The sequence below is a fragment of the Podarcis bocagei genome, assembly GCF_964188305.1.
Source record: "Podarcis bocagei genome assembly, chromosome: 16".
NCBI classification, from domain to species: Eukaryota; Metazoa; Chordata; class Lepidosauria; order Squamata; family Lacertidae; genus Podarcis; species Podarcis bocagei.
The window spans coordinates 35,528,000-35,543,215 of NC_138142.1; the positions used below are offsets into that span (position 1 = coordinate 35,528,000).

At 50.6% G+C, this 15,216-nt stretch overlaps 1 protein-coding gene across 1 annotated transcript; it reads right to left on the reverse strand.

Moving 5' to 3' along the window:
* Positions 1-4,345: 4,345 nt before the first annotated feature.
* Positions 4,346-15,015, reverse strand: HAX1 (HCLS1 associated protein X-1). Its single transcript, XM_081173839.1, has 8 exons — positions 14,881-15,015; positions 13,473-13,693; positions 12,779-12,936; positions 9,172-9,229; positions 7,843-7,952; positions 6,587-6,704; positions 5,730-5,853; positions 4,346-4,488 (listed from the first exon to the last, which is right to left on the reverse strand). Exons 1-7 carry the CDS (start codon positions 14,931-14,933, stop codon positions 5,765-5,767), a joined length of 807 nt encoding a protein of 268 aa, XP_081029965.1. The 5' UTR covers positions 14,934-15,015; the 3' UTR covers positions 4,346-4,488; positions 5,730-5,764.
* Positions 15,016-15,216: the final 201 nt, after the last annotated feature.

Here is a 15,216-nt window from a genome sequence, read left to right on the forward strand (position 1 = left end):
TAAGACACAATTGTATGCAACTGTAACTTTGAGGATGAGCAGAAAGTCATTTGTATTGTAGAATAAGGATTATAACCCTTGAGAGATCAAATGTAACTTTGAATTCTGAAATAAAAGAAAAAAGAAATCTTGGGGAGGGGGGAAGGGAGAGTAGACGCATGGGAATGATTTTGGTATCGCAAACATTTTGTAAAGGTTATATTTAAAGAAACGGACTCTAGGTGGAATATACAGGTTTTATTTTTGAAGTTTGCCTCTGGGCACTTCTGTAGGATGGTATGCAGAGTCGTGTGGGCCGAGGACAAAGATGGCAGCCATCTTTATTGGCTGGGAAAGGTTCCCCACGCCTACTGGCAGAGCTTGGAGGGAAACTGAGTCACTAATTAAAACCAAGTTTCGAAGGTCAGAGACATTAAAGAGCCCAAGAGGGTGATTAATGAGGGCAAAGGAAGAGGATCTGGCAATCGGCAAGAGAGACTGGTTTTGCGGGAGGGAACAGGTATTTTTAGACCAGGGGTGGGGAACATCTCAGGTCTGGAAGTCAGGTGCAACTCTCCATCTCCATCTGGCCTGACAGACTCTTCCTAGGCCCAGGGGATGTCGCAAGAGGTGTGTGGAGGGTGCGGTCCACCCTGGGCGTCATGCCTGGGAGGGGGGGGGGACAAAATCCCCCGGGCGGATCGGTGTGGCGGCGCTCGCACTCCCAGCAGGTGGATTTTCGCGATTGGCGCGATCGTCGTAGGGAAAAATCTGCCCGCTGATCAAGCAAATATGCCCGGTGTGCAGTGCTGGCCGCCAGGGATGTACCGTATTTTCTGGCGTATAAGACGACTGGGTGTATAAGACGACCCCCAACTTTCCCAGTTAAAATATATGAATGAATGAATTTATTAATACGGTCACAGACCAGCCGCAACACACACAATATCGCAGATCGTAAAAAATAATAATATCAGAAATACAAAGGACAATATGAATATAACAAGGATTTAAATATAAAAATTAAAATTAATTATTAGCATGCTCCCTGTAGTTAACATTTAGGGATTTGGTCATTATGGGATACCACTTGCTTCCTGCGATTGATTGCAGACACACAGAATTTGGCTACATTTTAAACTATGGTGTTCCGATACTTTCCTGGACTTTTGCAAAACAGGTGTAATAAAAGTCAAACATATATCCTCATAAAGACGGCAACGTAATAGTACGTGTGGGGCAGTTTCAACTTCCAACGAGCCACAATGGCAGACCCGTGCTGTATATGGTTTACCCTCAAATCTGCCCCAGTTAAAATATAGAGTTTGGGATATTCTCGCCGTATAAGACTACGTGTAAGTCAGTCTTTTCATCCCTGTATGTACACCGCAGCTCTCGCAGGAGGATCAGGGGAGAGGGGCGGATGGAGGGGAGGACTTCAAAGCCCTGCTTGCCTCAACCCTCCTCCATCCTCAGTGGCAGCCAGCCCCTTGGAGCGGGAGGTGGCGAAGGTGCTTTTGGCACTCGCCAGGCGTCTCTTCAGACGGGACGGGAGGGGAAGTTGGCCGGCAGAGCGACGTCTGTCGGCTGGGAAATGAAAGTCAAGTCTCGAAACCCATCCCCTCACCTCCCATTTCTGGTCCTCCTCATGGGGTGGGGTGGGGCGGAGAGGACTGGCAGGCTATGCCGCTGTCCCACACTCCGTGCCCCTCTTGTCATGTTTCTGGTTTGGGACGAGGTTGCAAGTCCACGCATCAAGAAAAGCCACAAGCCCTCGAGCCCCGCCGCAGACCACAGACAGCGCGGGTCCCAAGCACCGGCTCCCAACGCCGCTTTGCTCGCCGCTCCTTGGAGCGAGGGAGACGGGTCCAGAGCTCCCAGACCCTCGACTAGGCAAGGGGCAGGCATAGGCTGGAGCCTCCCAACCTAAAGCCCGCCAAGTGCCACCCACCATGCGCCGCCAAGGGCAGAGCATGCACTCCTCCGGTGCCTCTGCCATCATTGCAGCAGCAGCAGCAGCCTGAGGCGAGGTGAGCGAGCCCCGATTGGCTGTCCAGCAAAGCGGCGGGCTGCACTCACTGGTTCCCTCTTCTCCTTCCCAACAGGTGGCTCCGCGTTACCACAACCATACCCAGTGTATAAGATGACCCCCGACTTTTGAGAAGATTTTCCTGGGTTAAAAAGTCATCTTATACGCTGGAACATACGGTAACCTCACGGTGGTCAGCGCCACACGCCAGGCGTATCTGCACGATCGGCGGGCAGTGCTGGCACCCCCGGGAGGATTGTCACACCGCTGATGGCACCCCCAGGAGGACCGGCGCCCCCCTGGGTGCACCTCATGTTTGCCGCTCTGGGTGCCCGAGCAGTTTCCTCTGCCAGTGCTAGGCCCTGCCCCCTCTTCTCAGGCCCGGCCCCCTCTTCAGCCCTTCCTCGTGTGTTCTTGCCTGGCTGGAATTTGCCCTTGAAACCTGACCATGCCTCTTGCTTCCCTGGGTGGAGGATCGGAAAACGGTGTAGTGAGTGTGTACCGAAAGCAGCCTACCGTACCAAGGTGAACTTTGAATTTTTGCTCCACCCTCTTTTGCCTCGGGCCTCGTCCACCTCTGGTACGTGTCTCTTCCTGCCCCAGGTACAGAGCCTGAGAAGAGCTTGCTGGATTCGGCCAATGGCCCATCGAATCCAACCAGTGGCTTGTAGGAAACCCTTAAGCAGGACCTGAACAAAACTCTCCCCTCCTGCGGTTTTCAGAAACTGGTAGTCCGAAACTTTGCTGCCTCGAACTGTGGAGAAAGAGTGTAATCATTGTGGCTGGTAGTCACTGAGAGCCTCACCTTTCATGAATTTGTCCAGACTTTTTCTTTCTTTCCTTCCTTCCTTTCTTTCTTTCTTTCTCTTTCTTTCTTTCTTTCTTTCTTTCTTTCTTTCTTTCTTTCTTTCTTTCTTTCTTTTCTTTCTTTCTTTCTTTCTTTCTTTCCCTTCCTTCCTTCCTTCCTTCCTTCCTTCCTTCCTCCCTCCTTAAAAAAAAAATTATTAGGATTTATAAATAGACATACAAAGCTTAATATCAAATACCTTTCTTTGGGGGGGAGAGTCCAAAACTAAAATACTGATCTAAATAAAATAAGAACGTAGAAAGAAAGAAAGAAAGAAAGAAAGAAAGAAAGAAAGAAAGAAAGAAAGAAAAGCAGGAAAAACAGAGAGAGGAAATATAGAAGAAATAGGAAAGAGATTTTTTTAAAAGAGAGAAAAAAATAAAGTTCAGAAATTAAAGAACTTCCGACTCTTTATCTGGCTGCTGCTGTACATAAACAATATTCACTTCAGCCACTTCAGTTTAGCATCCTATAAAAGTCACGTTCTGTAAACAAACATCATCTCCCATCCTCAAATTCCAGTCCTCTCTGAAAGATGTCTAGGGGGCCATCCCTCCTGTGGTAGGGAGTTCCACAGTTTAGGTATATGTGTTCATGAAGGAGATTGCTCAGAAGGAAATCCGGGCTTCCCGTTGGGGCATTGGATCAAGCACTGTGAGAACAGGATGAGGGACGAGATGGGCCTCTTCCAAGGTTTTAATGGCACATCATGCCAGCCTCAGGTGGCTTTGAAGGAGGCACAGAAAAAAATCAAGTCCCTTAAGTACGAGGGTCCTAGGGTTGCCATACGTCTGACAGAGGCATCAGAAACAGCGTCTGGCTGGAAATCACTGAAATGTCCAGGAAAATCCTAGCTCTAATAGCTCAACAACTCTGGCTGAAGACTTGCCAAAAAGAGATCATGGACTCTGGCAACCCTATCTCAGCCGAGCCTCTCAGCCGCAACAGCTTCCCTAAAACCTCCAGCTTCTGAGGCAGTCTACCTCAGAAGGCCTAGAGATGGGCTCTCTCCTTAGAGCACTGCTTCCTCAAAACAGACCAGCTCCATCCAGCTTGGGCCTGCCACTCCATCAGGCTGACTCAGTGGGATAGCTTATACACTCTTTGTTCACTGGGTTGTTATTTGTCTTTCTTTTCAAATTTGAGGCCAAGCTCCATCAGCCCTTATAAGAACAACTCTTTCAGAATGTGTGCCCTGAGTTTGTTTTTTTCCTCTTCCCTCCCTGTCCCTTTTCCCTTGCGTGCCGTGTACCTTCTAGGTCGTAAGCCTGCGGGTAGTGACTGTCTTGCTTTGACTGCATGTAAGCTACCCTGGGAGCCTTTTTGGCTGAAGAGCAGGGTGCAAACGCTCTAAATATATAAGCAATTTGACACGACACGATGGATGCGACAGGGTTCTTTTTCGGTCTTCAAGAGGAACGACTGAGCAGGAGGGTTTGCCCTTTTCATTCCTGCTAGAGGCAATGGCAAATAAGCACACAGAAAAAAACTTAAGCATAAATAAAGGCTATTTAATGTTATATTTTCAGGAGATGGAGCCCGTGCGGAAGAAAGAGGAGGCCGCAGGGAAGTGAAAACACACAGGAAGGAAGCAATATCTGAAATGGAGGCCTTGTCTGCAGAGGGCACAAATCTGGAAAGAAAAAACAACAGAAACCCAATGAAACAGAGAAGAACACAATGTCCCTCTTTCTCCCCCCAAATCTCCATTTTCATTCTCACAATAATCCTGCAAGGAAGTTTATGCTGGGCGCTTGTGACTGACTCAGTGACCTTTTAGCCCCAAGTGGGACGCTGGCCTCTCTCCGGGCCTCGTATGACACTCCAACCCACAACACCACACCATAGCTGTCAAATTACAGATTTGAAAATAAGGGACCAGCAGCCTCGAAAATAAGGGATCAGCAGCCAAAATAAGGGATTTTCCAAGCATAGGTATGTTCATCTTCTGAGCCCCTCCGAGCCAAAGGCAGAAAGCCCAGCCAGCAGCCAAATGAAGCCTCAAGCGGTGGTTCCCACAGCACGGCAACCCGGCAAAGGGAATGCAGCAAGGGAAACCACCATCACCTCTCCGCTGGGAAGCGCTGAGCAAAGGCGAGTCCCCAGGCAACGCGGCCGATTTGATCGGCACAAGTGCCTCATTGGGTGAGCAACGCAGCCAAGCAACCCAGTTGGAGGCTCCCTCCTTCCTGGCCGGCAGAGAGGGAGGGAGAGGAGCTGCTTCCTTTGAAAACCAGGAAATTTAAGGGACATCATCAATAAGGGACAGCAGCGGGACACGGCGCTGGGATAAGGGAGTTTCCCGCCAAATAAGGGACGGTTGACAGCTATGCACCGCAATGCCCTCCTTGCTCCCTGAGCACCCAAACTTTGGATAAATTACGCCATGGGCTTCCGTAGTCCCTGGGGCAAGATCTGTAATGCTACGCCAACAACTCAAGCGTCATGGAAGACCATAGGCTTCTTGCCTACAAACTAGGCCCATGTCCCAACCAACCAGGGATCCAATCCCTGACCATTGGGGCTGATGGCTGGGCCTGATGAGAGCTGAGGGTCTTGCTGGTTCCCCATCCCAGCTCTAAGGTTGAAGGCGAGAGCCCCCAAAGCTGGCTGACTCAGCCACAGGAAAGAGTGGAGGCTGGTCCATTTGGAGAGAACGGGGGCACTACCTCACCGATCCCAGCCCCCCTTCAGCCACCCCCACCTCCCTGCCTTCTTACTTGCATCCATGTGTGGGGCGGGACTGCCTCTCATTGGTCACAGCTGTGCCTCTCATTGCCTCTAGCGCCACCTGCTGTTGGGCTCCCTGTCTTCTGCCCTACCAGTCCCAATGGGAGCCAGCCTACCAATGCATAGGAAGACCTCAGATCTTACCCTCTAAGGCCACCCACCAGGCAGAACTATTGGCTCTAGAACCAACGGCGGAAAAAGGTGTCCAGGATGGAAGCGGAGTCGCCTAGGTCCTCTCCAGGGCGTGAGCGGAAGGGCGACAGGTCTCCTGCGGAAGGAACCAGCCCGGTTAGCCAGAGGTGGTGTCATGGATAGGCTGGATGCTGAAGAGCGGTGGGAGGTACCAGCTGGGGAACCCCCAAGGGAGGAAGGCTTCAGAGCCAGGGGATGGGTGGTGGGAAGGCAATGGGTGGTCAGAGGGAGAAGACTGGGAAGAGAAAGTGTCCGAAGATGAAGAGGGAACAGGGTTTAGTGAGCAGGAAGAGGCAGTGACAGAGAGCGGTTCAGACTCAGAGGTAGAAGCAGAGGCTGGAAAGGAAGGGGTGGCCAGGCTGCTGAAGAAGCTAGGGAGTCTCCCCCACCTGCTGTGTGACCAGCTCCTCTTCCCTCCTGGTCTCCCAGAACCAGAAGAGGCATGAAGAGGGTGAAGCAAAGAGTGACAAGACGAAGGAGTCTCAGGTTGCTGGGAAAGGGCCCTGGGGAGAAGCCTTAGAAAGTGGTGGAAGGTGGGAAATTTCCATCCTCACAACCGCCTCACCGGGGCAAGGCCTGGACTGCTTTGTTTCTTTGAATGAAGAGTTAACTTTTCTGACACATAAGGACTAGAAACTTAAAAGAAGAAAAAACTGGAGAAGCAAAAGCTGAGATTCTTAGGAAGCTTCTGTGTGCTTCTCAGGAACAGCAGAACACACACTATGCCAAATCTCTGTTTCTCGTTTATCCTCAAAGGCCAGCATGAGATGAAAGTTCTCTCGAACCAGGCTCCCCCTCCTTGCACTCACCTGAGCCTCCTTGCCGGCCACTGTCAAACCCCGGACGTGGCTCCCCTCCGCTCTGGCGGGTGACAACTGTCTCATCGTGACCCTGACTGTCACGCACCGTCCGTCTCTCTTCCACCGTCTGAAGCAAGAGGATGTAAGGGATGGGTGAAATTTGGGGAAGATTCCTGGGGTAGAAGTATAGACTCTGCTCGTTAAGAAGGGGATCCAGTAGGATCCAGTGTGAGGAATGGCATGCCGACATTCAGAGGAGACCTTTACATTGCCAGGGACCTCAGGAGTCAATTCCTCCTAAACTGTTTTGAAGATTAATAAATTACTGAGCCCATTGTGTAGTTTGCCATTTTTCAGTTTAAAGCCAGGAGGTCCTGAGAGATGTCAATCAACAGCACCCCCTGCTGCCAGGTTAAAAAGTAAACTTCACAATGCAGCTTGACGCTGTCTTCAATTCATCTGAATGCAGAACATATTGCCAAATTATCAGTACACACATATCACTATATAATAAAATTGTCAGGCTGTCATCACGTTGCAGTTCGCATGGCCACCAATAGGTGGCCCCACAAAGTGACAGAATAGAACAATATTACATATTGATATATTACCCTTCAACCACCACCCAAGGCCAATTAATGCAGATAAAATATTCAATGCAATGAAATAAACCTATCCATCACCATTGCTTCTCAACCTCTCCTTGGCAGAGAATCTAGTTTTCAGGAGTGAAAATCCAATGAACACAAGTACCATCTAAGTACTCCTGAAAGTAGATCTTCAAAATGAATGGGCCTAAGTGAGTTATGTCCATGGATTTTGAATGGGACTACTCTGCATAAGATGGGACGCGGGTGGCGTTGTGGGTTAAAGCACAGAGCCTAGGACTTGCTGATCAGAAGGTCGGCGGTTCGAATCCCCGAAACGGGGTCAGCTCCTGTTGCTCGGTCCCTGCTCCTGCCAACCTAGCAGTTTGAAAGCACGTCCAAGTGCAAGGAGATAAATAGGTACCACTCCAGCAGGAAGGTAAACGGCGTTTCCGTTCGCTGCTCTGGTTTGCCAGAAGCGGCTTAGTCATGCTGGCCACATGACCCGGAAGCTGTACGCCGGCTCCCTCGGCCAATAAAGTGAGATGAGCGCCACAACCCCAGAGTCGGTCATGACTGGACCTAATGGTCAGGGGTCCCTTTACCTTTTTACTCTGCATAAGGCTAACCTGGTATACACACACACACACACTGGATTAAAGAAGCTTTGGCACGTACCCCATCTGGTGCTACCACTTTTGTGATCGAGACGCTTTTGAAATACGACCGGGGTTGGCCTGGCGGAAGAATAGTCTCGAGCCCTTTGGACGTGACCTGCGAGTCCAGATCTGTAATAAAAATGTGACCGAGTATCAGCTGAACCAGTTTTTACACTCACACACCCCTCTCCGTTCTTCCCGCAAGACATCCAAGTTCCCACAACAATCCCTCCTTAAGAAAACCAATTCAGCATGTGAAAACACTTTTGCTTAGAGTGTGAATCATTTTTAACTGAGAGAGAGGCTTCTATGCTTTCCTCTGCAACAATATGGACTAGCCACTTGAATGCACAAGAGTTGTCCTGGCAAAACAGATATGGCTAAGTCCAGTATCTGGCTCCCCACGGAGGCCAAACAGACACCTCTGGGGAGATCACAAGCAACAGCCCTCTGCTGCCATACCTAGGGGTTGCCATGTGCCTGGAATATCCCGAATATTTGGCAGCAGTGTCCTGGTGAAAATCAGAGAAATGTCTGGGAAAATCCAGTCATTACAGCAACTCACGTCGGCAGTGGTGTTTTTGGCGATTTCCCATAAAAATAGCTCCAAAACAGTAGTTTTGTTTGCGATTTTGCCCAAAAACCTCTATAACCTTGGGCAAAACTAAAACAACCACCAATAATTTTGCCCCACCACCAAATGCTCAACAAGATTTCTGTCCAAATTTTCACTGTTTGAAATATGGCAACCCTAGCTATCCCTAGTCACTGAACACACACTCAGATATACTGCTCCTGAACATGGAGGGTTTATCTTCCCAAAACAAAAGGGTAGATTCTTGCATCACACAGCAAATTACCGTATTTTTCGCTCCATAAGATGCACTTTTTTCCTCTTAAAATCTAAGGAGAATTGTCTGTGCGTCTTATGGAGCGAATGTGTGGTCCCTGGCGCTGGGGGGGGGGACCTGGGCTTCCCCCGCCAGCCCCTGAGCAGCTCGCGAAGCCTCCGCAGGGCGGCGGGGAGCCTTCATCCCACTGCCCTGGGGAGGTTTCGCGCGGCTATCACTGGCTTTTGCAAGACTCTCTCACTTCCCCCACCTCCCGCAAAAGCCCCCAAGAGCCGCATTTTTCTTGAATCCCACCCCCAAAGTGGGTGTGCCTTATGGTCAGGTGCGCCTTATGGAGAGAAAAATACGGTACATGCACTCGCATATATACAGACACCCAGCCATTTCCAAAACACTCATGAATAATCTGGGTGGTCTCAAAAGACCCAGACATGTGGCTCTTTGGATCTTTTGCCCCAAACCAACCACTGTTCCCTCCCCACCGTTTGCCCTCTGACCTCTGTCTTCCTTTGGGGTATCTTTCAGTTCTGGGTGAGGTGGATCAGTCTCTCGCAGCTGTAAAACAACAACAACAGAGAACGCAGTCAGTAAGGTCTGTGAAAACTGTGTGAGCGATGGGAGAAGGAAAAAACAAATGCAGAAGGAGAAGGCGGAGTGATATGGCAGAGCGACTGAAAGACTGGCTATCCAATCAGCGTTCACCCATGACAGGGCCTTTTTAGTGATGGCTCCCCAGTTGCGGAATCCCCTCTCCATCATTATTAACTTCTGGGAGGAATTGTAAAAACACTACTCTTCACTCAGATAATTGGTTGCCAAAGAAGACTGTTCCAAACAACCCTGAGATCACTGCAAGGAGTATTGTTTTCAACTGTAGTTGCTTTTAGAATGTTCTAAATTGTTATTAGGGACATGGATGGTGCTGTGGGTTAAACCACTGAGCCTAGGACTTGCCGATCAGAAGGTTGGCGGTTCGAATCCCCGCAACGGGGTGAGCTCCCGTTCCTCAGTCCCTGCTCCTGCCAACCTAGCAGTTCGAAAGCATGTCAAAGTGCAAGTAGATAAATAGGTACTGCTCCGGCGGGAAGGTAAATGGCGTTTCCGTGCGCTGCTCTGGTTCACCAGAAGCAGCTTAGTCATGCTGGCCACATGACCCTGAAGCTGTACGCCGGCTCCCTCGGCCAATAAAGCGAGATGAGCGCTGCAACCCTAGAGTCGGTCACGACTGGACCTAATGTTCAGGGGTCCCTTTACCTTTAAATAGTTATTGGCTTTAGAATGTTTTTGTTATAGCTGTATATAAAGGTAAAGTAAAGGTAAAAACCCGTGGGCGGTTAAGTCCAGTCAAAGGCGACTAAGGGGTTGCGACGCTCATCTCACTTTCAGGCTGAGGGAGCCGGTGTTTGTCCACAGACAGCTTTCCGGGTCATGTGGCCGGCATGACTAAACCGCTTCTGGCGCAACGGGACACCGTGACGGAAGCCAGAGCGCATGGAAACGTCGTTTACCTTCCTGCCGGAGCGGTACCTATTTATCTACTTGCACTGACATGCTTTCAGACTGCTAGGTTGGCAGGAGCTGGGACAGAGCAATGGGAGCTCACTCTGTCGCGGGGATTCGAACCGCCGACCTTCTGATCAGCAAGCCCAAGAGGCTCAGTGGTTTAGACCACAGTACCACCCACGTTCAGAGTAGGAGGGATAGCTATATATATAGTGTATCTCTTTGCTGCTTTGGGCTCCTTGGAGAGGAAAGGCAGGATCTAAATTCCATCCATCTGTGGAAACAACTCCCTGCCTGTAGAAAAGTAGCCTATCAGGGGGGAAATGCTACAACAGGCCTATCTGTGATGTGCTCATTTCCTAAGGGAAAGGTCCTTTTTGTGGGTTTTTTTAAGCATGTGTTTCTGTGAGATTGTGCAGAAATATCACCGTGCCCCTCAAAATTTAAGGGGCAGAGCTGTAGCTCAGTGGTTGAGCATCTGCTTCTTGCATGCAGAAGGTTCCAGTTCAATTTGTGACACCTTCAGGCAGGGCTGGGAGAGACTCCTAGTCTAAAAATCCTTGGCAGCCACTGCCAGCCAGTGTTGGCAGAACTGAACTAGACGGACCAGTAATCTGATTCAGAACGAGGCAGCTTCATGTGTTCCTACCGGTCAAGTGACGTAGTGCCACCCCGAATTCTACCACCTCAGTCTTCCAACTCATTCTGCATTATGGGCAGAACAGGTCAAAACCAGGTACCGTATTTTTCGCCCTATAGGACACACTTTTTCCCCTCCAAAAATGAAGGGGAAATGTGTGTGCGTCCTATGGGGCGAATGCAGGCTTTCGCTGAAGACTGGAGAGCGAGACCCCTCTCGCTCTCCAGGCTTCAGGAGAGCCCCACCGCCAGACCCACAAGCTCGGGGGACAGCGGGGAGGCGCAGCGCGCCTTTCCCGCTGCCCCCCGTCTTGGTTAGAAGGCTGGCGGGGGAGAAGCCTGCTCTTCCCCGTCGCCAGCCCCGCAAACTGGGGGACAGCGGGAGGCGCAGCACGCCTTTCCCGCTGTCCCCCAACTTGGTTAGAAGGCTGGCGGGGGGCTTCCCCCTCCTCCAGCCCCGCAAGCTCCCAGAGCCATGCCAAAGCTGCACGCGGCTTCGGCATCGCTCTGGGTCCTGTTCTGGGTCCTGGGGGAGGGGGAAATAATTTTTTCCCCCTTTATTCCCCCCCCAAAAAAATCTAGGTGCGTCCTATGGCCGGTGCGTCCTATAGGGCGAAAAATACGGTAATTCCTTTGCAATGATCCCTGATGTCAGGGAACTGCCATCAGCTCAGAGGCGAGAGGTGTAAGGGCAGTTGTGTTACAGGGAGCCTCCAAAGATCTTGCGAAGCAGTTCCTCCTCTGGCGAGGAGGGAAGACCCGCCTCCAGTGGGGAAGGGGTGCAGGGATCAGAAGGTGGTAGGGAGACCCTCAACACAGAGCCTGAGCAAAGTGGAGGGGAGGCAAGTCCCCCTTTGCCAACGCCCACTTTGCGCAGTAAGTTTGCGCACAAAGAGGGGAGGAGAAGGATGGGGGTCACTCCCAGATTCTGCTAGCGACTGAGCAGACATGCGACGCTCTGAACTGTAAATACTTTGTACAGATAATAAAGCCTGGAAAAGACAGGAGGCTGGAGTCTTGCCTGTTTGCTCTTGAGCAACCACACCAGCACCTGACACCGGACTTTGGGGATTTGTTTAAGGAGCAGACTGTCCCCATCTCTCTGGCCACCGCCCCTGCCCAACCCCAAACATCAGGCCTCCTCTGCTAGAATTGCAACCATTTCACTTGGCCACCTCAGTGGGAGAGAAGAGAAGCAGGGCAGCTCCTACTGAGTTTGCTTTTTTCCTCTTCCCTCCCTGTCCCTTTTCCCTCGTGTGCTGTGTTTATTTCTTAGGATGCAAGCCTGCGGGCAGGGATTCTTTGATTTAAATGATTATATTTAAATGATTAAATGACCTTTAAAGCCCTTCACAGCCTAGGACCCTCGTACCTACGGGACCGCCTCTCCTGGTATGCCCCATGGAGGACCTTAAGGTCCATAAATAGCAATACCCTAGAGGTCCCAGGCCCTAAGGAAGTTAGATTAGCCTCAGCCAGAACCAGGGCCTTTTCAACACTGGCTCCGGCCTGGTGGAATGATCTGTCTCATGAGACAAGGGCCCTGCAGGATCTGATTTCTTTCCGCAGGGCCTGTAAGACGGAGTTGTTCCGCCTGGCCTTTGGCTTGGAATCAGTTTGATTCCCTCCCCCTCTTTCTTTTTCCTTTCTCCTCCTGTAAAGAGGCTACATCCTAATGTTTTAATGTTGTATTTTAATCTTGTTTTTTTAAATTGTATTTTAATCAACTTGTTTTTATTTATTGGTTGTTGGCCACCTGGAGCCCAGTATTGGCTGGGGAGGGCGGGGTATAAATAAAATGTATTATTAATTATTATTATTATTATTATTACTACTATTATTATTACATAAGCCAATCTGGGAGCCTTTCCTGTAGCAGAATGGGGTACCAAACACTCTAAACCAATAGGCAAAGATGAGGCATCGTATCAGGGATGGTCCCCAATTCAGAGCACCACACACCCCTTGGAACGGCTGCCAGGGCCTCCTCTCTGGAGCTGTGGGGCCTGAGTCGTCCTCTAGGGCTCTGCTGCTGGACCTCTGGCTATCCGGATGTTTCAGCATGAAATCCCGCAGAGTCTGCCTCTTCTCAGGCGATGGTGCCGGTGGCTCTGGGAAATCTGTGGGCAGATAAACAACAATTGTTCATTCTGATTTTATTTATTCTGGGGTTAAGGCTGCAGCTCAGGGGCACAGAATCTGGGGAGAAACCGCCGTCTGAATATCTGGAGAGTTGCTCCCTTTTATTCAGGACCATGAGGACTAGAATCTTGCAGTCTTTTTAAGGGAAGAGAAGAAGGTTCCAGGTTCAATTCCCACTTGCCCGTTTCCCTCCAAACCGGGCCATCCCTAGCAGGACACAAACCCAGTTAATAATAATAATAATAATAATAATTTATTATTTATACCCCGCCCATCTGGCTGGGTTTCCCCAGCCACTCTGGGCGGCTTCCAAAAGAATATTAAAATACTATGATACATCAAACATTAAAAGCTTCCCTAAACAGGGCTGCCTTCAGATGTCTTCTAAAAGTCTGGTAGTTGTTGTTCTCTTTGACATCTGGTGGGAGGGCGTTCCACAGGGCGGGTGCCACCACCGAGAAGGCCCTCTGCCTGGTTCCCTGTAACTTGAAGGCTAACCCAAGGTCTCGCCTACCAAAGGGCCCAGAAGGCAAACTCCTCACTCCCATCTCTTGGAAGAGGTTGTTGAAATCCTGGAACAGCTCGTCAAATCCGAAGGTGTCGTGGAAACGCATCCCGCCTGGGCTGAATGTGAACCCGAACCCAAAGTCCCCGGGGTGCCTCGCCCCAAAGCCATCTTCATCGTCGTCGTCGTCGTCGTCCCGTGTGATTCCCCCAAAGAAGGGGTCGCGGGGCCTGTAGCAACAATGGGGAAAAGGGGAGAGGTGCTATGGGGGGGGTGTTGCTTTAAATGTTAACGTGCATGCTCAGTCTTAGCAGGGCTTATTTACTCTTAGGCGGTACTCTGTTTAAATAAACAAAAATCAAAATAGCATGTAATGCACAATGCAACCCACAGCTTGTAACTACGGTGGTACCTCAGGTTACATACGCTTCAGGTTACATACGCTTCAGGTTACAGACTCCGTTAACCCAGAAATAGTGCTTCAGGTTAAGAACTTTGCTTCAGGATGAGAACAGAAATCGTGCTCCGGCGGCACAGCAGCAGCAGGAGGCCCCATTAGATGAAGTGGTGCTTCAGGTTAAGAACAGTTTCAGGTTAAGAACAGACCTCCGGAACGAATTAAGTACTTAACCCGAGGTACCACTGTACATAAAAATGGCTAAAAACGATTACATGGATGGACCCAGGTTTAAATCTCCACTTGGGGATAAAACGTGGGGTGGGGCTTGGACCAGCCCATATCCCTCAGTGCAGCCTACCTCGAAGGGTTGTTGCAAGCGGAGTCAGGGACCATCCAGCTGCTTTTGGGGAAGCGCAGGATACCCACAGGGGATGCGGGTGGCGCTGTGGGTTAAACCACAGAGCCTAGGGCTTGCCGATCAGAAGGTTGGCGGTTTGAATCCCCGCGACGGGGTGAGCTCCCGTTGCTCGGTCCCTGCTCCTGCTAACCTAGCAGTTCAAAAGCACAAAGTGCAAGTAGATCAATAGGTACCGCTCTTGCGGGAAGGTAAACGGTGTTTCCGTGTGCTGCTCTGGTTCGGCCACGTGACCTGGAAGTTGTACGCCGGCTCCCTCGGCCAATAAAGTGAGATAAGCACCGCAACCCCAGAGTCGGCCACGACTGGACCTAATGGTCAGGGGTCTCTTTACCCTTTACCTTTTAGGATGCCCACACGTCGTTAAAACGTCACCAAATAGGCGGATTGCTTGGAATGAGGCCTTAGTAAATAATGCGATCGCTTTGCCAGCTGCAAGGCAGGCAGAAACTCGCCCGGTGTAGCCCCAAGGTGTTGGAAGGGAAGCTGCCCCGGTGGGATTTCCACCTGCCAAGCTTTGAAAAGCTCAGAGGAGGAGAGGGGACAAAATATTTACGCATAAAATAAGAAGCGAGGAGGATCCTGATTTCCCAGAGCCTCACCTCCGCTCCCCGGGGAAGCCGAAGAAACCCCGAAATACGTCGTAGAGGCTCATTCCGCGGACAGCCGTAAAGCAATACCGCCACGCCTCCCTTCGCGCTTCCGCCACTCTGCTGTGAAACGCCCCCTTTCCTCCTCCCCCGTCTGCCCTTATATGGCGGCCGTAAAGCGACCCAGTCTTCACGACGCTACCTCTAAACGACACCTCAGAGATAGAACTGACGTTCTCTTCTCCGGCGGCTCATAGACTTATTCATGAGTTAGACTGATGCAATGCGCAAGTTTCCGAGTTCAATCCCAACGTCCCCCAAGGGACCTTGTAAATCAATGGAGAATTT

What these genes read in the sequence shown, in the direction of transcription:
- HAX1 (XM_081173839.1), bottom strand. Translation starts at nt 14,933, where the DNA reads ATGAGCCTCTACGACGTATTTCGGGGTTTCTTCGGCTTCCCCGGGGAG. An exon ending in TTTGCCTTCTGGGCCCTTTG is followed by an intron (nt 12,937 to 13,472) that starts GTAGGCGAGACC and finishes ATCTGCCCACAG; the next exon opens with ATTTCCCAGAGCCACCGGCA. An exon ending in CCTGGCAGCCGTTCCAAGGG is followed by an intron (nt 9,230 to 12,778) that starts GTGTGTGGTGCT and finishes GTTGTTTTACAG; the next exon opens with CTGCGAGAGACTGATCCACC.